At 38.0% G+C, this 24,189-nt stretch overlaps 1 protein-coding gene across 1 annotated transcript in view; it reads right to left on the bottom strand.

The window, feature by feature from the left end:
- Positions 1-13,866: 13,866 nt before the first annotated feature.
- Positions 13,867-24,189, bottom strand: part of ARSJ (arylsulfatase family member J) — a 168,254-nt gene continuing 157,931 nt past the window's right edge. The window contains exons 2-3 of the mRNA XM_042780932.1: positions 14,023-15,328; positions 13,867-13,962 (exon numbers count right to left, since the gene is read on the bottom strand). Coding sequence (XP_042636866.1) covers positions 13,867-13,962; positions 14,023-15,328 — 1,402 coding nt within the window. The remainder of the gene's footprint in view (positions 13,963-14,022; positions 15,329-24,189) is intronic.

The following is a 24,189-nucleotide window of genomic DNA, read 5'->3' as shown; positions in this document are numbered from 1 at the left end:
TAAGCACAATGTTATTCAGTTTCCATGTCTTTTTTTATTTTTCTCTCCCCCTTGATCTTCCTATTGTTGATTTCCAGTTTTATGGCATTGTCATCTGAGTGGATGCTTTGCAGTATTTCAACATTTTTAAATTTATTGAGGCTTGCTTTGTGGCTAACATATGTTTTTCCATTTGCACTGGAAAAGAATATTGCACTGATGTTTGGTGAACTGTTCTGTATATTTATATAAGATCAAGTTGGTTGATCATGCCATCTAGTGTCTTCTTCTGTGTCTTTGTTGTTTCTTTCTAGTTGTTCTATACTTCATTGAAAGTGGTGTATTAAAGTCTCCTACTATAGCGGAGTTGTCTATTTCTCTTTTCAATTGTATTAATGCTTGATTTATGTATTTTGGGGTTCTTTAATTGGATGTGTAGGTATTACGGTTATGTCCTCTTGTTTGATTGACCTTTTAATCAATAGATAATGTCCATCTTTGTCTTTCTTGCAGGATTTTGCCTTAAAATCTATTGTATCAGAAATTAACATTGCCACTCCCGTACTTCTTTGATTGCCATTTGCTTGATACATTTTTTGTCCAAGCTTTGATATTTGTCTTTGTGTTTAAGGTGTGTCTCATGTAGAAATATAATGATGGTTCATACTTTCTTATCTATTCTGAATACTGTCTGTCTCTTGACTGGTGTGGTAGTTAAGTTTGTGTGTCAACTTGGTGGGGTCTGGTTGAGTGGCTGGGCAGCTGGATGTATTATTCTCCACGATGAGACTAGTAATCAGCTCCATGGTGGAATCTACTGTGAGCAGTTGAATAGTTGCCTTAGGGCTGTGGTCTGCTTCCTCTATATAAGGAGAAGCATCTGGGAACATTCTATAGCTATGGCACACTTGAACCCTGCATGTGGCAGCCTGCCATGCTTTGCCAACCTTGGGACTTTCAATGGACTTGAATCAATGGACTGCCATGTGGTTTGGTAATATAGGGACTCTGCCATTTTATTTATCAACCTTGGGCTTTTTATCCTCAGCAGCCAGTAGCTGCCTGAGTGAAGAAGTGCCTCTAGCTTCAATGAGCTGGGAGCAAGAGGCAGAGTTGAAGCCCAAGGACGAGGGGCTTTCACACAGCCCCTAGAGCCTGACACTTGGAACTCAGACTTCTAGTTCCCAAAGTAAGAATAAATTCCTGTTTGTTAAAGCCATCCCATTGGTGGTATGTTCCTGTCAGAGCAGTACTAGGTAACTAGAACAATTGGTGTATTTAACTCATTTATGTTCAGTGTAATTATCAACAAGAATGAATTTATTCCTTGCATTTTGTTGTGTGTTTTCTTGCAGTGGTGCTGATTTCTTTGTGCAATATAATTTTCTATGCCAAACTCACTTGTTTTATGGTTGTTCTTATCAATTGTTTTGTTACTATTGTTTTAGTATTTGCTAAACATTTATGACTCTCCTTTTTTTATTCTGATGAGAAGGTTTATTAATTTTCTTTTAGGTTACCCTGTAACTTATTTTCTTACCAAGTTTAAAAACAGTCCGTTTTGTCTTGAAGTTATTTTCACTTTTTGTCCATTTTGAAGTTTTGTAATAACACTCTTTATTTCCTCTTTTGACTTTGTAGTTGTCCTTGTTTACAAATTGATGTCTCTGGTTCCATGTTTTCATTCTTGTAGGTTTATTTACTTTGCATACTTTTATATCTGGTTTGGTTTTTGAATGATGTTGTCATGTGTGCTAATCTCAGAGTGTTGTATACCATTGTTGATTTTGTGTCTGATGGACTCCCTTTAGAATGTCTTGTAAAATTGTCTAGTTTTTAAAAAATCTCTTAATTTTTGTTACTCTGGAAATTTCCTAATTTCACCAATATATTTCAGGGACAATTTTGCTGGATATATAATTCTTGGTTGGCAATTTTTTTCTTTCAGTATTTTATATATGCCTTCCCATTGCCTTCTTGCCTGCATGGTTTCTTCCAGGAAATCAAAGCTTAGTCCTATTGGCTGCCCTTTGTAGATAACTTTTCATTTTTCTTAAGCTGCTTTCAGGATTCATTCTTTGTTTTTGGTTTAAGAAATTTTGATGATGATATGTCTTGGTATTTTCTTTTGGAGTCTATCCTATTTTGGGTTCATTGTACTTCTTGAAGGCACTCTGGTGGCATAATGCCTAAGGCACTAGCCTGCTAACCAGAAGGCTGGTAGTTCAAACCCATCAGCCACTCCTCAGAAGGAAGATTGGACAATCTGCTTCTGTAGAGATACCACCTCAGAAACCCAAGGAGGGATTGCTGCGAGTTGAGACTGACTTGACGGCAGTGAGGTTTTTTTTTTTTTTTTTACTTCTTGAAGGCATATTTTCTCATCTTTCATCATATTATGGAAGTTCTCTTTCTACAAATCTACAGTTGTCTTTGTGGACTTTTGCCTGTTCCTGTTCTAGAATTCCAATCAAATGTAAGTTTTCCTCTTGATGGTGTACTGTATAAACCTTGTTGTTGTTGTTGTTGTTATGTACCGTCGAGTCACATCTGACTCATAGTGACCCCTCCTTGGGTTTCCGAGGCAGTATCACTACGGAAGTAGATTGCCTCATCTTTCTTCCGAGGAGTGGCTTGTAGGTTTGAACTGCCAGCCTTCTGGTTAGCAGTCAAGTGCCTTAGCCACTATGCTACCAGAGCTCCTTGTTGTTGTTGTTGTTATGTGCCGTCGAGTCGGCCCCGACTCATAGCGACCCCTCCTTGGGTTTCCGAGGCAGTATCACTACGGAAGTAGGATTGCCCAACCTTCCTTCCGAGGAGTGGCTGGTGGGTTTGAACCGCCAGCCGTCTGGTTAGCAGGCAAGTGTCTTACCACTATGCTACCAGAGCTCCTACCAGAGCTCCTTAGGCTTTCTTAATTTTGTTTTTTCATTCTTTTTCTGATTGTTCATCTACTAAAGTTATATAGAGGGATTTGTCTTCATTCTACCTAATTCTCTCTTCCATTGATTCAGTTCTACTCCTTTGCCCTTTCAATATGATACCAAGTTCTGAAATCCTAGTATTAATATTCTAGATTTCTATTTTCTGTTATTGTATAGTTTTCAATTTTTATTTATCTTATCAGTTTGTTCTTGTATTTTTTCCCTGAATTTTTCTAGAATTTTGTATGTATATCTCTTGATTTTATCAGTGTTGTCCTTGATCTGTCTTTTGATGTATTGAAGGTACCTAAATATAATTCCATGAATTCCTTATTAGTTAATGTCAATGCCTTTTCTGCCTCAGGGAGGTTTTCTGGCTGTGTATTTTGGTTCCTTGTTTGTACCATTTTATCTTATCTCTTTTTGTGAACTGGGGGTGCCCATTGTCTCTGAGATAGTGTGATGTCATTGTATTTGTAGTTAATTGATGATTGTATGTTGATGTGTACTACCCAGTTCCCCCCCCCCCTTCATTTTGTTTTGATATATCTGAGCTAGCAGGGCTGCTGTACTATTCTGTTCACTAGTTTGGTAGTACTTATGCACTCACCACCTGTCTTTTGTTGAGTATGATAAAGGAAGAAAATGTGTGCACAGTTGTCTGTTCACTGTTCATCTCAAGGGCAGGTTGGTCTACTGCTGATTGCTGTGCATCATTGATCAGTTGGTGCAGAAGCAGGAAGTGGTTCTTTCCCGTGTGTGGGCTGCAGGAGGTGCAGATGTGGCTGGGGCATGTGAGCACTGTTGCTGACTCCTGCCTCATGGGACAAAAACAGCAATAACAAATAATAATAATAATAAATAAACAAAAGAAAAACAAGAGAATATGCAAACAGCATAACAAAAAAGAAAATATTAAATAGCAGAGAAAACACAAGATGAGAAACAAACTACAATCACAAAAGAGAAAACAATACATGAAAAGAAAAAACAAGAAAAAGAAAAAAAAATCTTGGGGGCTGGGGAAGAAAAGAGCAAGGAAAGAGAATAGTAAGGAGAAAAAAAAAGAATAATGAAAAAAGAAAAAAAAACGGAGATAGAAAAAACAAAAAAAGAAAAGAAAAAAAAGTGAACAAAGAAAATAAATAAAATGGAAGGAAAAGGGGGGGGGGTGGAGAATACTATGGGTGCAGGGTACCCAGGTGGTGTTCTTGCTGGCTGATCAAGAGGCAGGAGGTAGGGCACCTGATCTGAAAAGAGTTCCTGCTTGTCCAGGGGGTGGCAGGGTGTAGGGTGCCTGGACCCAAAGGTAGTTCCTGATGGCCCAAAATCAGACTGGAGACAAGGTGCTTGGTCACAGAAGGAGTTCCTGCTGGCACAGTAGGAGGCTAGGGGCATGGTGCCTGATTACAGAAGGAGTTGGCCTAAAAGTGGCTAGGGACAGGGCACTTGATTCCAGTAGCAATTCCTATGAGTCCAAAAGTCCAAAAAGTGGCTGAGGACAGGATGCTTGGTGCCAGCTGGGGTTACTGCTAGCCCAAAAGGTGTCTGAGAGTAGGGTGCCTGGCCTGAGAAGAAGTTCTTGCCAGCCCAAATGGCAGCTAGGGCATGGCATGTGGTTCCAGAAGAAGTTCCTGTTGGCCAAAAAAGCTGTTGGTATCAGGGCTCCTGGTTTCAGCTCTAGTTCCTGCCAGCTCAGAAGGCAGCTGGGGGCAGAATATCCAGTATGGGATGGAATTCCTGCCTGTCCAGAAGATGGGTGGCAGCCTACACCTCTGGCCACTGGGAGAGTGTGGGGAATAAGGGAAATAGTATATCTTTCTGGGTGTCTGTGAAGTCCTCAGCAAGCAGAGTTGATTGTCAGATTGTTGCCCCAATTAGAAAGTTGCTTGCAAAAAATTCAAAATGGCCACATCTTCAGGCCAGTTGACAGGCCACAGCTCCATTTGTCTCCTTGTTTACTGTTTTCATTCAGTATCTTCTTCTAATTGGTATTTGATCCCTTTCTTTGTCCTTTCCTTCAAAGCCCAGAATTCCAGTATTATCATATGTATCTGTTTCATTTGGTTCTTGTTTCTTTTGTTGTAGAGGGTCTGAGGAGCTTGTCTGTCTTGCCATCTTGCCAGAAGTCTGTGATTTCTTTTTGGCCCTGGTCATTTAATTTTCAAATAGTTGGTGTTTTCCTGGATTTCTTTAGGTTGTTGATTTCTAATTTAATTCCTTTGTGCTCAGTGAAAATATTTTGTATGGTTTAGTCCTTCCAAATTTATTGAATCTTGTTCTATGAACTATCACATGCTCTAGTGAAAAGGTAAATTGAAAGCATACAACCCTGCCATATTCCTTTTTCATGTATCAATCATGCAATATTTTCTTGTTTTGTTTGAATAGCTGTCTCTTGATCCATGGTTCAGAATACTACTAAACTATTAGCCATTCTTTATCCTTTGGCTTCATATGTTCTGTTAGTTTTTTTTAAAGGAAATTGAACATTGCTTCATATAATGGTGCTCCTGTTCCATTTTTTCATTTCCTACTTAACCTTTAAATATGTTTATATTAAAACTTTCCACAACCTATCTCCTATAAACCTATATAAGGAGGTCTGGTGGCACAGTGCCTAAAGCATTTGACTGCTAACCAGAAGACTGGTGGTTCAAACCCACCGGATGGGGCAATCTACTTCCATAAAGATTTACCACCTCAGAAATCCAATGGGGGTTGCTATGAGTCAGAATTGATTCCATGACAGTGAGGTTTTTTTTTTTTTTTTTTCCTCCATAAATCTACAGAGGATCCTTAGTGAGACAGTGGTTAAGCATTTGGCTGCTAAATGAAAGGTTGGTATTTCAAACCCACCATTTGCTCCACAGGAGAAAGATGTGACAGTCTGCTTATGTAAACATTATAGAATTGGAAATCCTACTCTCTGTGCTATAGGGCTTCTATGAATTGGAATCATGTAAACAGCAATGGGTTTGGTTTTTTTGGAGTGGCATGAATGGTTAAGTGTTTCTTTTTTATGTAATATTTTCTTAAATGTTTCTGTAGACATGCTATTAACATGCTTGTGTTGTTTGTTTACAAACTGTCCTTATTCTCTGAATTATGTGTTTCTTCTTGGATCACTTTTATATTTTATATCCATATTTTCTGAATGTTGCAGATTTTCTTTAAATGTTTGGTAATCACTGGTTTCCCATTCTATTCAAAATTGTGGAAAAATGGTAACTGAGGATGAAGAATAGGCTTAATGACTCCACACTCACTGCTATTGAGTCGATTTCGACTCATAGCGACCCCTCCTTGGGTTTCCGAGGCAATATCACTATGGAAATAGATTGCCCAGCCTTCCTTTGGAGGACTGGCTGGTGGGTTTGAACCGCCAGCCTTCTGGTTAGCAGTTAAATGCTTTAGGCACTATGCCACCAGAGCATCCACTTAATGACTAGAAGTCTTATTATACTAAGGATGGGGAGTCAGTGGACTCCTTAGAAGTTCTATTGGGGAAGACATTACTCCAGGGCACCCTGACTGACTACCTTTTTCTCACAATATGTGATTCATTTTCTTTAAGGAAGGATTTACAATATTTTGCTTGGCAGTCTGCAATTCTATAGGGAGGAGGGAAGTGGTGTGGAGGGTTGGAGAGAAGTGAGAATCTGCTAATACTTATAACAGCCTGCATTTAATTTCAATGTCGGGTCCATTTTTCAATCATCCTTGATTGTCCCTCACAATTCTGAGAATGAAGCTTCTTGGATAACTCACCTTTCTCAGATACAATCCTCTCTGCCCATATTCTTGGGTCCTCTTTGTAATCATTTATTCCAAGATTCCACTCTCAGAGAGAGCCACATCAGAGAGAAATTATTCTGGATATGATGATGATATGAGAAAATATCATTTTAGATTCTAAGTGCAATTTTTTTTAACCTTAGCTGTAAAAAAAAAAAGTCTTTTCTCAAGTTATTTAGGATTTGGAAAGTGAGTTGAAGTTATTTCCCAGTCATTTACAATTTTTAAGGTTGAATAAACTTTTCAAAATTTGGTTTCAATTTTTTTTCCTACTTATAATAATCAAATTCAGTAAACTGTGGGCATTTATTTCAAGATGGACTAATATGGTATTAAATGTTACAGAAAATATTTGGATTTGGATATATGTGCATGCGTGTATATGTTAAAAGTGTGGATGTATATGGATATTATAAAAGTATAAAATATGTAAAATAATGTGATACCATATTGAAAATTATTTCTGGATTTTTATTCTGAAAAGCAAATTTCACATTTGATTCCTGAGATAAGATACTCCTCACTTCTAATTACCAGCTAAAAAATTTCTGCAGAGTGAATGTTTAGGCATTTCTAAATAGTTAATGTAATTTTTTTGTTCCTTTTCAATTGTCGGACTGATTTTATCCAAAATTGCATGTCAATTAACAAAGAATGTTATAGTAATGTAGCAAAGTTTAGAGGAATGAAATTTCAAATTAAAGAAATAAAATGGAAAGTAAGGTAATTATGTTCAAGTCTAATTCTCAAAGGCAAGATTTTGCTATTGTACTTTTAATAATGCTGTATTTAACCAATGAATAAGTGAACTTCATAGAGATGCTACAACCAATAAAACACTTAAGAAAAATCTCTCTCAAAAAGCAGAATTCTGATTCTGTCAAGTTGGTGAGTGGTAGTTAAGGTTGTGTGTCAAGGTGCCTAAGCCATGATTCTAAGTAGCTTAGCAGTTATGACGTAGTCACACAGTTTTAGTTCTCTAGTGTTTCTATAACAGAAACACCATAAGTGAATGACTTTAACAAACAAACAAGAATTTATTCTCTTATAGTTTAGAAGGGTAGAAGTTTGAGTTCTAAGTGCCAGCTATAGCGGCCGAGTAAAGGCCCTTTGACCTTGGGCTTCAGCTCTGCCTCTTCTTCCAGGCCTACTGGAGCTGGAGGCTTCTTCTAACTCAGGGCAGCTGTCGGCTGCTGAGGCTGCTGAACCCAAGATTGGCAGGTAAAATGTCACAATCTCAAGATTAGCAAGCAACATGGCAGGCCACTGGTTCAAGTCCTGGAACAATCTTAAGATCAGCTGGCAACATGCCAAAAATCTAGAGAATTTCCTCCAAGTTTCTCCATATTTACTAGAAGCAGGCCATACTCTGAAGCCAACTACTTATGTGCTCACAGCAGATTTCAACCTGGAGGTGATTAACTACATCCAGCTGCCAAGCCATTCAAAACTATGGCCCAGCCAAGTTGATAAGCAACCTTAACTATGACCCCCTGCCCCATGAGATCTGATATAATCAGCTCAGTGATGAGATCTGCTATGAGCAGCCAATGCTCTGAAAGGGAATTTCCTTAGGTGTGTGGCCTGCTTCCAATATATGTGGGCATCTTGGCAAAAACTGGCTTTTTGCTTAATCTGGATTCTGCCTCTGGCTCATCATCATCTGACTTCTAGTTCTTTGGACTTGAAACAACGACCTGCTATGTTGCCTGCTGATCTTGGGATTCACCAGTCTATGCAGCCTGTGAGCCAGCAGCCAGCTATTTTACCTGCCTCTCTCGGATTCGTCAGCCTCCACAGCCCATGAGCCAGCAGCTTGCCATTTGACCTGCTGATGGCTTTGTCAGCTCGTAGCTATATGGGGCAGGAGAAGGCTTCAGCCTGATGTCTGACCAATGACTTAGGACTTGCTAGCCTTTACAACCTCATGAGCCATTTTTTTTTTTTTTTAGATAAATCAATTTATATGTACACACACACACACACACACACAAAGTTCACTGGGTTTGCTTCTCTAGAGAACTCAGCCTAAGACATTTGGTACTGCAGATGGTGCAGGATTGGGCAGTCCCTTGTTCTATGATTCATAACATCTCCATGAGTTGGAACTCACTTGACAACACCTAACAACAATAACAAAAAATTCTATGATATTCCAAAAAGTGTTTAAATAATTGTGTTCATTGTCAGGCAATAAGATGATGCAGATAAAAGTTTCTCTCAGTTTCCTTTGATTTTTGCTTGCCTTTTGCTATATCACTTTTTTTCATATAACTACACAATTTTGGAGTTAGATTTATAGAAATTTCTGCATTTCACATCATTGTCATTATTATGAGGAAATATATTAGTGATGATTAGTTCTGTTTTTTTTATAGCATTCAAATCCCTAAACAAGAAACAGAAAATGGAGATGCAAGCAAAGGTAGCTAAACATATGGATATATATGATTATTTATTTATTCATTCACACAAAAGTATTTATTGAGTGTTGACTATGGGCCAGGCACTGTTTCATATATTGGCAATACAGATGTAAATAAAAAGACAGAAATCCTTTTTCTTAAGAAGCTTACATTCTACTGGGAGGAGACTAACAATACATAAAATATGCAATATATTAAGTGGTGTTAAGTGCTATGGAGAAAGACCAAGCAGGGGAGAAGGATAGTGGCAATGATGTCCAAATGGAGTGAGGAGGCAGAAGTTTGGTTATTTAATACATGGCTGTATATTCCAGGGGAAAGTACACTACTCAAAGGCAGAGACTCTGTTTGATGTTCATCATCATCCCCAAGTATCTCTTATTATGTGTAATATTAACAAGTGTGGAATGGATTGATGAATTTGGTGTTGAGTGATTCTTCCCCTTATTTTGATCTACTTTCTCTTTTTTTCACACTACTTAATAGTCCTTGGGTGGTGCACGTAGTTAAGCACTTGACTACTAACCAAAACGTAAGCAGTTTGTACCCACTCAAGGGTGCCTTGAAGACAGGCCTGGCAATCTGCTTCTGAAAATCCTATGTAGCAGTTCTACCCTGCACACGAGGGGGGCCATGACTGGATATCACCTAGTAACAATGGAGTATACAACAAACTCATCAGTTGTATTTATTGTCTGGTAAACTTGGCTAGAATGTCACATGCACAAGGGCAAGAATTTTTGTCCCTTTGATTCACTGATACATCACGTACACCTAAAATATTGCATGACACATAGTAGAATTTAATAAATGTATGTTGAATGGATGAATGGATTTTAGCAAGTAATTTTTTCTAAGAAATATGTAGTTACTAACTACATAAGACGTAAGAGTTCTGTTTGCTACTTTTGACAAGCCAGCTTTTTCCTGCCAACAACACATTCTAACTGCTAATAACAAAGTCACAATTTCTGTGCTCATAAAATGCTTAGGAAGCTAATCCAGGTGATAAATTCATATACCTTGCAAAATTAAATATGAAAATGTATTAACCATATAATTATTTGATTGTCAGTGGCTCAGTTTCCTCTCTATTGTTAAGATTTTTAAAAGGGGACTGCTCAAGAGATCTGTAATATTCATTCTATTTTTGGAAAGAGAAGAAAGAGTATATAAAAACACAGGACGTACAGGACGTATTTATGTTCTTTATATAGACTTGACAGCCTGTAGATACTGTCTGTGATTGAAATGCATCCAAAGGCTTTTTTTTTTCTTTTTAATTTGAAAAAATATATTCACATCCTTTTCATATCCCAGAAAGAAATTATTTTATTGTTTTGACACAACCACTAGAATACATACTTTTTAATCCAAGAGTTTCCTTTTTTATACCAATAAAAGGATCAGAAGTCAGAAAGAGTTGTCGCTTTCATCTGAAAGGGCCACAGATGGCTCTAGATATGTAACCTGAGCATTCATTGCTAACATAGTTTTAGTATTTGGGCATAAAAATTAAATGACAGTATTTTCCTTCCTGACGTTTTGAAATACGTAAGGTCTTGCTGATAGGAACTCTGGTGGTTCAGTGCCTAAGGCATTTAACTGTTAACCAGAAAGAAGGTTGGTAGTTCAATCCCACCAGCCATACTGCAGAAGGAAGATAAGACAATCTACTTCTGTAGAGATTTACCACCTCAGAAATCCGATGGGGGTCGCTATGAGTTGGAATTGACTTGATGGCAGTGGGTTCTTTTGGTTTTAATATCTTGCTGATAGTATTTTGGAAATGCTTTTGTGTATTATTTATACATGACTATTATATCTTTTAGCTTCTTGAAAGCAGAAAACCTAAGATTTCTCTTAAAGCACAGCTGACCCTGTACCCTATGTAGGGGGCAGGTACTCTTTTTAAGGCAGTTATCAACATCCATGCAACAATACATCATGCATGGCAATGCCTACTGGGCTCAAGTATGAGTTACTATTCATAGCTCTGTTCATGTTTTTTTGCTAGGAACTTCTAGAAGACTACACATGCACTTTTCCAAGTCTGTTCCACAGAACTCTAGTCCTCTGCAAGGTGGCATAAAGAAGAGTTTTATGGTAAACAAATTAGAAATACTGTGTATAACTTTTCTTCTGCTAGATATTTACAATGGAAACTAAGGTTTTAAAAACTTTAAGAAAGTCTGCATTAACTTTATTTAACTCAACATTTCCCAAACTTGTTTCCTCAAAACTTTTCTTTTAATGTCACAGTTACTCTGTTTTCCAATATGTAAGACACTATCTATTCTAAGCCACATCATTATTTTATGTGCCACTGCTGTTAGTTTCTGTGGTATCGATTCTGACTCATAGTGATCCCATGTGTAACAGAGGGTTTTCTTGGCTGTAATCTTAATAGAAACAGATCACTGTGCTTTCTCTTCCAAGATACCGCTGGATGGATTTGATAAGAAAGGAAAAATACAATGACAATATGCCTTTGATTTTTATGATCATTTAAAATATTCAGTCAACAGAACACAAACTTCAGGAAATATTACATTATCTTGCATAATAAAATGGAAGTATATTTTCTAGAAATAAAATAAAAATAACTTTTTTTTACCATTTTGTTCATTTTAGTAATCTCAGTAACAGTTTACAGATTCTTTTTATAGATTTTCATACTGTCAAAGGTATGAGTTCTGACAAAAATGTATTTAATGTCATGCTGTCATAGCACTTTGTACATTTTCTTACCACAGCTATAACTTAACAGATCACAGTTCTGGTTATCTGTGATTTTTCATGTGTAAACTATGAGACTTAGAAACCTGTGTTCCTTTTATTAGGATAGGGCATTACAAAGGAAACATAGGGACAAAAGGAACCACATTAGTCTATGCTCACTGACAACCCATGGTAAACTTTATTACAGATTATGTTTCTTGAACCCTCCCCATGATGTTTTCATGTAAGAGTTCCCAAAGCAGAGATATAACTACCCCAGGCAGGATCCATATATTCCATTGCTCTATATCTCCCCACAGTGTTCACTTGGTATATGAGTAGGGGCATTATAAATATTATTTATTAATAACAATAACTATGTTTTTCTATATAGTAGCTGAGGAAACACATCTTTTATTTGCAATATCCCAATCATATTACTGTACTAGTTTGCATACCATACCTCCAAACACCAAACCAAACTCATAGCCATTGAGTCCATTCCAACTCAGAGTGATGTCCATTTGGTTTCCAAGACTGTAAATCTTTAAGAAAGCAGATTGACTCATCTTTCTTCTGCAGAGTGGGTGGTGGGTGTGAATCACTGACCTTTTGGTTAGCAGCCAAATGCCTTAACCACTACCACACCAGAACTCCTTATACCATACCTACAATTTCTTATTTACAAAGACTGCAGCTTGTTAAGATAGTATCATTTTATCTAGAAGTTAGATCAGAAAAGACAGACTAAATTTGTTTTGCCATAAAATAAAATCACTTTAATCAATACATAAATAAAGTGTTTATAATAGAAACATTAAAGTTGTTTCAGCTCTGTACAAATACTGAACTTCCAAATAACCAGTAAGGAAAATGTTCATCTTATTACATTCAAAGATAGTTGAACAATGATGACTGTACTTTTTTCCGGAATAGTTTTCTTTCTATAGAATATGAATTCACACAATATTACAGTACTTTATAGCTTTACAGTGTTTGGTAATCTTGTAGACATTAAATAAAATTCTAATGGTATATAGAAAATAGGAGTAAACCAAAACCAAACCCATTGCCGTTGAGTCGATTCTGACTCATAAAGACACTGTAGGACAGAGTAGAACTGCTCCATGAGGTTTCCAAGGGTATAAATGTTTACGGAAGCAGAGTACAACATCTTTCTCCCACAGATCGGCTGGTGAGGTTCGAACCACCAACCTTTTGGTTAGCAGCTGAGCGTTTAACCACTGTACCACCAGGGCTCATAAAAACAGGAATAAAATAATTAAAAGTCATTTACATAACTTTTTATAACAAAATAATTAATATTTTTATCTATAAAAATAAATTATGTATTCTGTGCTGAAATATTCTACTAAAGTGTTTAGAAAATAGTTACATTCATTTTTTGGCAGTGTGCTCAACCAAACTTATTTGCCATTTCCTCATGTATGAAAAAACGAGGTGCAAGCTGTTCACATGTGAGAAAACCAGCTTATTTTCACAGGAAAAAAAATGATTCATGAAAAAGAATTAATTTAAGACAATGATAGAGATTCAAAAATTCACTAAGGAAATGTACTTTTCAAGGCCTTTAAGGTGATAAAAGCTTTGACTACACTTCTTGAAAGGTAGTTTTTAATCATGCTACCCTGTAAACTTCCATCAAATTAGCATATCCATCCATTGTAAGTTCTGGCTCCTTCTTATAATTTAAAGCATTGTTTGGTCAATTGACTGAGGCACAGCAGTTGAACTCATTACTGACCACCTGTGAAAAGAGCAAGAGAAACTACCATCTCCATTCTCCTCCAACTGTGGTTCACACCAGTAGCACCTTTGGGAGTGAGCAGAATAGTTCTCCATGTGAGTGTCCAGAAATCCGGAAGTTTCTGGAGTGGCAAAACATGAAAACATGTGTGATGCTATGGCAGTGATATTATTAAGCTAAATTGGCTGGCTTGCCTAGAAAACAGGCAAAAGGCTAAGAATTAGTTTAACAAGGCAGAAAAAAATTGTGTTTATCCACCAGTCGTACCTGAATGGCAACTGGGAAGTGAGCCTGCTTTCTGCTGTTTCTTCTTCTTTATCTTACTTTTCTTCTTCTTTTTCTCAATCTTATTTTTGATTGGCTTCTTTTTCTCAACCTTGTTTTTGATTGGCTTCTTTTTCTCAACTTTGTTTTTGATTGGCTTCTTTGTCTTGTTGTCTTCTTTATACCAGGGTCCCCAGACTCCTCCATTGAGCCGAGGATTACTTCTGGGGTCTTTGGGGGGATACCTGACTGGCACTGCCGTCTTGTTGAATTGTGAGAGCCGCCGTAGGAGTTTCTTCACAATTCCAGGATACCTATTAGATAGGTCCACTCTCTCATATGGGTCAGCTGTGATGTTGAAAAGCCATATACTTTTCCCAGTTGACAAGGTAATCCGCTCATTGTGCCAACGATTTGGCCCCAAGTTGCTGAAAGACTGAGGGGGAACCCAGTCACTGTATCCAGGATTTCCTGTAAGCAGTTTCCAGTGCTGCACTCTGATGGCTGACTGGATGGCAGTGTTCCAGATCCCATAGCCTGCTGCCAATGAGCCATTTTTTGCCTTGGTGTATATCGGGTCAATGTTGTGCAAAATATCCACTCGGGGTGAACGAATGCCTTCACTAATGGTCTCCCAGATGTCATAGCCATCCAGTTGAATGTCCTCATCAATCTGTCCTTCAGCCAGTGTAATCAAAGTGGGATACCAGTCAGTGATGTGCACAAGCTCCTTACACACTGTTCCCTTGTTTTTCAGAAGTGGGCTGTGCACAAAGCCAACAGCCCGGATGCCCCCTTCCCAATATGTTCCTTTGCTACCTCTGAGAGGCCAGTTACTTCCTCCTGCTGTCGGCTGGCCACCATTATCTGAAGAGTATATAATAATGCTATTGTTATAGAAACCGTATGTCTTCAGAGCCAGGGTCACGTTGTTGACTGCTTCATCTAAGCAGGCAAGCATGGCAGCATATCTTCTCCTGTTTATGTTGACAATGGATCGGTAGTGTTCAAAATACCTGCCAGGGGCTTGCAGTGGTGAATGAACAGCTTGGTAAGCAATATATAAAAATATAGGCTTTCTGGGGTTATGGGAAGCTAAGATTTGCTGTACTCTCTGAGTGTACATCTGTGTAGAGTATATGCCATTGTCATAGTCCCAGGCAGCATTGTCATTTTCATACAAATCATAGCCACACATCCCAGGACTGTCACATTTGTAGTGTGTATAATAATCACCACTTCCTAAGAGGGAACCAAAAAAGGTATCAAATCCTCTCTTGGTGGGCATGCACTCTTTTCTGTAAAAACCCAAGTGCCATTTTCCAACCATATGTGTTGAATATCCAACCTCCTTCAGCTTCTGAGGTAGGGTTGCATTGTCCAGAGGTAAACAGTTGGGTTGGGTAGGTCTTATGATAGAATGCTGAAGTCCGGTGTGTATCTGATACCTTGACAAAACAGTAAATATTTGATCAATACAGGATAAAAGAGATACTATAAACAAACAAAAACTCATTCCTAAATTAAATATTTCTATGAAGAGAAACTTTACCCAAATAATGTATAACCAATTATTTCTGCTATTGACTGACTCAAAAGTCTTACTCTATCTCATATTTAATATATGAAATATATTTAAATCTAAATCAGTACTTTCAAAACTAAAATATCATTTATCTCAAAGTGTTTGTAAAATTCTTATATGAATAAACTTTAATCTCTTAATTAATTTTGTGACCTAGAAAATTAACAAGATTAGGAAAACAACATACAGAATCAAAGTACTATTATTATTCTTTGCTTAAGGACCTCAAATTATCTCCTAAATCAGTTCCTGAGATCATTTATTTCAAGCTAATTTTGTCATACTGAAAATACACACAAAAATGTATGAAAACCTCCTGATTTCATACTTAGTCCCCTGTTAGACCTCTGTAACAAGAAAGGAAATGTTCTCACTACATAATCCATTATTATTGACAAATCATTTTAGATTAAATATTTTAGCTGCTGTGAAGGATTGTAGTTTCCTTAAGAATATCAAGGAAATGAGTCCTCACATACGTTTGTCACATTGCTTCCTTTTTTTTTTTTTAAATCACAATTGCTTACTAACATAGTCTAAAGAAACATGGTAATAGTTTCTACATATTAAACTAAAGTGAATGCTAATTTCTATCATTGTTCTTTTTATAAGAATATTTTTACTAAGGGCTTTTTTTCCAGAAGTAGTTTTAATCACGTAAGTGTATGAATTTTCAGTTGGCTCAAGATGTGCCTATTAGTTCATGACATTTTATAAGTGATTAGTTGTTATGTAAGTTCAAAAGGACTTTTTAAAAAGAAGAAATTCTAAGAAAATGAAGGTTACAGAGAGTGTTAGGATAAATATGAAAATATTTTTGGACTCAAATTATATTATTAAACTTTCATTTGAATTCAAAACCAAAATGCTTTCCGAACTGACTTAATATGAAAGGCAAGATGTCATCCACATCTTTGGTGCATAACTCAACTTATTTTTAAAAGTTCAAATGAAAGTTTAATACAACTGTGAGTTCTCTGGAAGTGCCACTAGCAGTAAGATACTGATGGTGTTAAGGAATTAATGGTGTACCCCAAAAATATATGTTGTAAATCCTAACCTCTGGTAGTGTAGTGCCTAAGGCACTTGACTGCTAACTAGAAAGCTGGCAGTTCAAACCCACTAGCCATTCCTAAGAAGGAAGGTTGGGCAATCTACTTCCCTAGTGATACCGCCTTAGAAACCCAAGGAAGGATCACTATGAGTCGGCCCTACTGGATGGCAAAATAACAACAACAACAAATGCTTGTGGTTATAATCTCCTTTGGGAATGGGTTGTCTTTGTTATGTTAATAAGCCAGGAGTAGTATAGTATGTAGGAGCTCTGGTAGCACAGTGCCTAAGGCATCTGACTGCTAACTGGAAGGTTGGTGGTTCAAACCCACCAGCCACTCCATGGAAACAAGACTGGGCAATCTACTTCCATAAAGATTTACTGCCTCAGAAACCCAATGGGGGTCGCTATGAGTCAGAATCAACTTGATGGCAGTGGGTTTAGTACAGTGTATGTTGAGTCAATCTCTTTCAAGATATAAAATTAGCACATTAAGCAAATAGAGACAGGAAATGATGGATGCCAAATCTCATGGAGATCTCCAAAGAACCGGGAAACAAGAGCTGAAGAGACAAAACCTTACCCTAGATCTGACAGCGATAGAAAGCCTTTCCTTAGAGCTTGTTGTTGTTGTTGTTATGTGCCGTCGAGTCGGCCCCGACTCATAGCGACCCCTCCTTGGGTTTCCGAGGCAGTATCACTACGGAAGTAGGATTGCCCAACCTTCCTTCCGAGGAGTGGCTGGTGGGTTTGAACCGCCAGCCTTCTGGTTAGCAGTCAAGTGCTTTAGCAGGTGCACTGAATTCAAACTTGCAGCCTCCTAAACTGTGAGAAAATAAATTCCTGTTGGTTAAAGCCATCCATTTCTAGCATTCTGTCACAACAGTACTACATAAGTAAGAAAGGTGGCTATGTAGGAATTGTAGTGATATTAGGAGTCCCTGGCCAGTATAAAGGGTTAATGCACTTGGCTGCTAACTGAAAGGTTGGAAGTTCATGTCCACCCAAAAAAGGCTCAGCCGAAAGGGCTGGTGATCTGCTTCTGAAAACTCAGCCATTAAAAACCCTATACAGTACAGTCCTACTCTGATACACATTAGATCACCATCAGTAAGAAACAACTCCACAGCAATTGGTAGTAATATTTGGTCAATAATAATGCAAGCAGCATTCATATGGGTTCTGGATACTCTGCCGGTCATTTAGCTGTTAAGGTTTCATAATCATCAAGTTGTCAAGTTTCATAACAGTTACGCTCATCTTAAATGTAATAAACTCCCAAAGAATAAGCATTTCATGAAGATTATTAGGCACCATTAAGAAGGTATTGTTATTACCCTTGGTAAGTTTTGGCCCGGTTTGGGAACCAAGCCAGTCACTTGTGAAACCCAAAATTTTGGGTTAGTACATGGCAAAGTAGTTAACATCTGTCAATGCAAATGCTGAAGAAATTTCTTGAAAGAGGAGAAATCTATGGGTAGGAATTTTTTTTGTGCGTGTGTATGTGTGTTCCAATGAAATTTTATTTACAAAAATAGGAAGTGGACAAGGATTGACCTGTGGGTCATAGTTTGCTAGTTCCTAGTCCTGAGAACTTTTTTTTTTTTTAAATTGTGATTTGTCATTTAGCAATACTTTCCATACAGCAGTTCACATACACTTTGTCTCATGACATTGACTATAATTTACCACAATGCAACAGCTCCCCTCCCACTTTTTCCCCATTGTCACCTCTTTCCTGTGTCCATCCCTCCATGAACTCCTGCCCCTGAGCTGTCTCCCTGTGAATAAATAGCCCTTCTTTCTCCCATGATTGTTCTCTCCAAGGAGTGTATCCACTTGAGGTAAATGTTCAACTCATATGCCTGTCTTTTGTTTGGCTGGAAGCCACAGCTGTGGGTTCAATTCCAGACCTGAAGGGCAGTTAGGGGCCATAGTCTCAGTGGTTCCACCAGGCTCTTCCAGACCAGCAAACCTGGTCCCCCCCTACATTTTTTTTTTTCCAAATGATTTTGAGTTTTGTTCCACATTGTTCTCCCTCTCTATCCAGGATCACCTACAGAGATACCCCTCTGAGTGGCTGACAGTGGTAGCCAGGCAACATCTAGTTCTGGTCTCATAGTAATATAGGCTGTGGATCGCATGGTGTACCAGCTTCTAGGACTAATTGTTTCCATGAATTATGGGTAGGAATTTTGAAAAGGACTTGTGAGCATGCGTTATTAACTAAATATCTCACAAAGAATATATGCTGGACCAAAATGTCTACTTTATCAATTCAAACATTTCTAACCAAATTGGTCGGTTTCTTATCTGGCACTGAATGCTAACAGAACTAAGGATTACAAAAAATATAGGAAATGTTTGCAGGCAAAAAAGAGAAGGAAAAAGTCTGCTGCTTTCAGTAGACGGAAAAGTGTTAGCAGAAAAATAAGGACATTGAGAACTATTAATCAACTATGCTTTCTGTCCCTCCAGAAAGTAGAATGTTTCAACCTGGAAAATTTAGAGCCAGCATCATAAAGGGTTGGGAGCAGCTGAAGAGAGAAGAGAGATTTTCAGGGACCTTCCTGCTTAAATGAGTTCAACTCTCTGATAATGTGAGTCTGGGGTAGAATTTGAAGCATGGATTAGAGTACAGGTTTGGAGTCAGACAGAGCTGGGTTTGCATTTGGCTCCACTGCTTACTAGCTGTGTGACTTTGGACAATTACTTAACCCTCTTGATCCTCAGTTTCCTCATCTATGTAATAGGGATAATAATACACATTTGGTTTTGTGAGCATTGAAAGAGAGCATAGAATCTTGTTAGGAGAGAATAGTCAAAAAAAAAAAAAAAAGAAGAAGAAGAAGATAGTGTTTATTGTTATTATCCCAGAGTAATGAATTGTGTGTTGCTAATATATTTATGTAAAGTTTTGTAATTTATAGACCTCTTTCACATGATTCATAAAGAAAACAAAAATCCTCACAACTGGACCAATGAGCAGCATCACAATAAATGGAGAGAAGATTGAGGTGTCAAAGAATTCATGTTTCTTGGTTCTACAATCGATGCCAATGGAAGCAGCAGTCAGGACATTAGATGACGTGTAGCATTGGGAAGGTCAAACCACGAAGGAATTGTTTCAAGTGCTGAGGAGCAAGGATGTCTCCTTGAGGATTAAGGTGTGCCTGACACAAGCCATGATATTTTCAATCGCCTCGTATGCATGGAGAGCTGGACAATGAATAAGGAAGACTGAAGAAGAATTGATGCTTTTGAGTTGTGATGCTGGTGAAAAATGTTGAAAGTACCATAGACTGCTAAGAGAACTAACAGATCTGTCCTGGAGGAAGTGCACCCAAAATGCTCCTTGGAAGCAAGAATGGCCAGACTTTGTCTCACCTATTTTGGTCACGTTGTCAGAAGGGACCATTCCCTGGAGAAGGATGTCATGCTTGGCAGGGTGGAGGGTCGATGAGAGAGGGGAAGGCCTTCAATGAGATGGATTGACATGGTGGCTGTGATGATGGGCTCAAGTACAGCAGGGATCATGGAGCTGGTGTGGGATCAGGCAGTGTTTCATTCTGCTGTGCATGGGGTCGCTATGAGTCAGAAACGACTCCACAGCACCTAACAACAACTGGTGGCATAGTGCCTAAGGCATTTGACTGCTAACCAGAAGGTTGGTGATTCAAACCAACCAGTCACTCCATAGAAGGAAGAATGGGCAATCTGCTTCCATAAAGATTTTCCCCCTTAGAAACCCAAAGGAGGTCACTATGAGTTGGAATTGACTTGATGGCAGTTTGTTTGGTTTTGTTGGTTTCCATATGATTTATTTTATTTAATCCTCACTACAACAGTGAAAAGTAGGAATCTTTATGTTCATTTCATGGGTGTGAAACTGATTGCTAAACAGAGACTAAAACTGATACTCTTTCTACTTTAAGGGTTGGGATCAGTAATATTTGAGAAATCAAAGAGTAGAAGAAATATGCCAGAAGTCTTGAGACTTCTTAAATAAAGGATTTGTGTACCAGATAGTAAGGCTTATGCTGATCCCAGAAAAAATCTGAGAATTTTTAAAGTAAATTATTTGAGTAATTCAAAAAGAATGAATTAGGCAGGATCAAAAAGAAAATTTCTGCCAAGATAGCTTAATTTATTTTTTTTTTAAGGGTGAGTATTAAGCAAATAACTTAGGAAAATGATGTATCATTTGAAAAGTCTTCCCATGACTCTTAGAAAAGAATGGGAAATCAGCTGTATGACAGGATTATATATTGGTAATAAGAATGATAATCTTACACCTTATTTGCAATTAATAACACAAAGTAAATGTTCATTTCCATTATATGTCCTCTGGCTTACAACTCCGTGGAGGAGGCAGGTGTGTTCCTTTATTCATTCCACTTAAAGAGAAAAACAGATAATGAAGCTCAGGGCAATTAAGTGGGTTGCCTGGGTTTTACAGCTGTAAATCCTGAGGGATCCAGATTTTTTGGCTTCATAGGCTCTTGCACATCCACTAAACTCATTTAAAGTTTGGATTAATTGATGTGCATTAATTTTACATATTCATTCATTGGCTCAGTTGAGTGATATAACTGAGTGTATACTGTATGCTGAGTAGACCAGGAACTAAATTTATTTTCATTCCTCAAAGTTTTGAAATCATTGAGTGAGCTATAAGTAAAGATCCTACTAGCAGTGAGTAAGACATGCAGATATGCATTTCTGAGCCCTGGAGTCAGGTGAAGATAGAGGCAGTGCTGTCAGTCACGCCTCTGAGTGGTCAACTCATAGTTGGTTCTACTCTTCTCTTTCCCCTGTCAAGAATCTCAATAGATGCTTTATTATCAGGATGGTGATGTTTGAAGTACAGGGAAGAACTACAGTGGAGGACTTGGCTTGATAGTGACTTTGACTTGGCAGCAGCAACTAGCTTAAAGACCAATCAGGTAATTATTCAAAATATAATGGGAAGTTCTGATTAATTAATTGAGGACTCCTGATCTGGAAGGTAGTTTCTAGAGCAGCACAACAGAGCTCTTTCTTTGGCCTTAACTCATTGATCAATATTATCCACGACTTGAATAAAGGATATAAGGAGATGGTTATTACCTGGGAAGAATATAGTTAATAGTACAAGTGGTATAATCAAGATTCAAAGTAATTTAAGTGTTCTGGAATGTTGATGAAACAAAGAAGGTGAAATATTTAACTGGGGCAGGAAGTCAAAAAGGGCTAAAATATAGAAGAGAATATGTAAAAAAGATACAGAAGCCTAGTTGAAGGGGCTATCACTGGCCATATCTAAGGCAATATAAGCATTACAATACATAGTAAGAAGAATGAATTATACCCAGTGAATAAAATAGGAAACCCTGAGTCCATACTGATATAAATGAATAGTTTGATATGGAATGGGCTATTGCCATGATCTTAAAGTGTCTCTGCATTACATACTTTTCCATTAAATAGGGAAAAAGAGTAATTCACATTGATGGAGCCTGAGAGACACCATCTTAGTCAAATGATCAAAGTTAATATATCATTTAATGGGACAAATAAAAATCAGGGAATAACATGCTCAGAATTTCTCAAGGTGAAAGAACTAAAAAAAAAAAAAAAAATTGAACCTCAAGTTGCAAAATTGAAAGATTCTATGGGCAAAATACTGAATGATGCAGGAAGCATCAACAGAAGATGAAAATAATCACTGCACCAAAAACATTCAATTTACAATCATTTCAGGAGGTAACATATGATCAAGAACCAATGGTACTGAAGGAAGAAGTCCAATCTGTACTGAAGGCATTGGCAAAAAATAAGTTTCAATGAATTGATGAAATTCCCATTGAGATGTTTCAACAAATGTCTTGCAGCACTGAAGGTACCCACTCATTTATGCCAAGAAATTTGGAAGACAGATACCTGGCCAACCAACTGGAAGAGATCCACATTTGTGTCCATTCCAAATAAAGGTGACCCAACAGAGTGTGGAAATTATTGAACAATATCATTAATATCACATAAGGTAAAATTTTGTGGAAGATAATTCAAAAATGGTTGCAGCAGTATATTGACAGGGGACAGCTTATTCAGAAGAATATTCAGAAGAGGACCGGGAATGAAGGATATCACTGCTGACGTCAGATGGATCTAGGCTGAAAGCAAAGAATACCAGAAAGATATCTGTGTTTAACTGACTATGCATTCAATTGTGTACATCATAACAAATTAAGGATCACATTATGAAGAATGAGAATTCCAGAACACTTAATTGTGCTCATGAGGAACCTGTGCACAAACCAAGAAGCAGTTATTCAAACAGAATAAGAGGGTACTGTTTGGCTTAAAAATCAGGAAAGGTGTTCATCAGGGTTATATCTTTTCACCTTTCAATCTGCATGCTGAGCAACTAATCCAAAACGTTTCCATAAATGTAAACTCTCTATATATGTAGAGGAACATGGCACCACGATTGGAATAAGTCCATTAACAATCTGTGATATGCAGATGACACCTCCTTGCTTGGTGAAAGTGAAGAGGACTTGAAGCACTTACTGATAAAGATGACAGACTATAGACTTCAGTATGCATTGCACCTTGATTTGGTTACCTGGTGCCCCTCTGACAGCAATATAACACAAATTGGATGGCTTTTACAAACAGGAGTTTATTCTCTTACAGTTTTGGAGGCTAGAAGTCCAAGTTCAAAGTGCCAGGCTCTAGGGGCTGGGTGAAAGCCCCTTGACGTTGGCTTCAGTTCTGCTCCTTGCTCCCAGTCCACTGAAGCTAGAGGCTTTCTTTACACAGGTAGCTGCTGGTTGCTGAGGCTGACAAACCCTCGACAAGTAAAAAGGCACAGTCTCAATGTTACCAAACCACACAAGAGGCCCTTAATTCAAGTCCATTGAAAGTCCCAAGACCCACAAAGCATGGCAGGCTACTGAATGAAGATTTTGTTATATGCAGTGTTCAAGTGTGCCAAAAAGCAAGAGACCTTCTTCAAAGCTTCTTTTTATATACCAGGAACAGACCACATTGCTAAAGCAGCTATTCAGCTACTCCAGTAGACTCCACCATGGAACTGATTGACAGTCGCACCATGGGGAATACCTACATCCAGCTGCCCAGCCACTCAACCAGGCCCAGCCAAGTTGACATACAACCTTAACTACCACACAGCTCAACATAAAGAAAACAAAATTCCTCACAACTTGTGATAGTTGGAACTGTATGTCAACTTGGCTGGACCACAATTCTGTGTGGTTTAAGCAGTTGTGATGTGGTTATTCCCATGATGGAATCAGATGTATATGTTCTGAGCAGCCAATCCATTGAAAGGGCATTTCCCTAGGGGTGTGGCCTGCTTTCAGTATATTTATGGACATCTTGGGAAAAGAGCCATTCTTCTGTGGATCGGGATTCTGTTGTGCTGCCTACAACTGCCCATGAGCGAACAATCCACCATTTGACCTGGAGATCTTGGATTCGTCATTCGTTGGAGTCAACAGCCAGTATACTGCCTGTCTACCTTGAGCTCCTCAGCCCCTGCAGCTGCGTGAATTGGGAAAAGCCTCCAGCTTGACGTTTGATCCAAGAACTTTGGACTTACCAGCTTCTGTAAGTGTGTGAGCCATTTTCCTAAGATAATTTTCTCTTTATATATATATATA

This window comes from Orycteropus afer, unplaced genomic scaffold (genome assembly GCF_000298275.1).
Source record: "Orycteropus afer afer isolate SDZICR_OR568_19922 unplaced genomic scaffold, OryAfe1.0 scaffold00071, whole genome shotgun sequence".
NCBI lineage: Eukaryota > Metazoa > Chordata > Mammalia > Tubulidentata > Orycteropodidae > Orycteropus > Orycteropus afer.
Note: the sequence above shows the minus strand (reverse complement) of the source record. Positions and strands in the feature narration are given on the sequence as shown.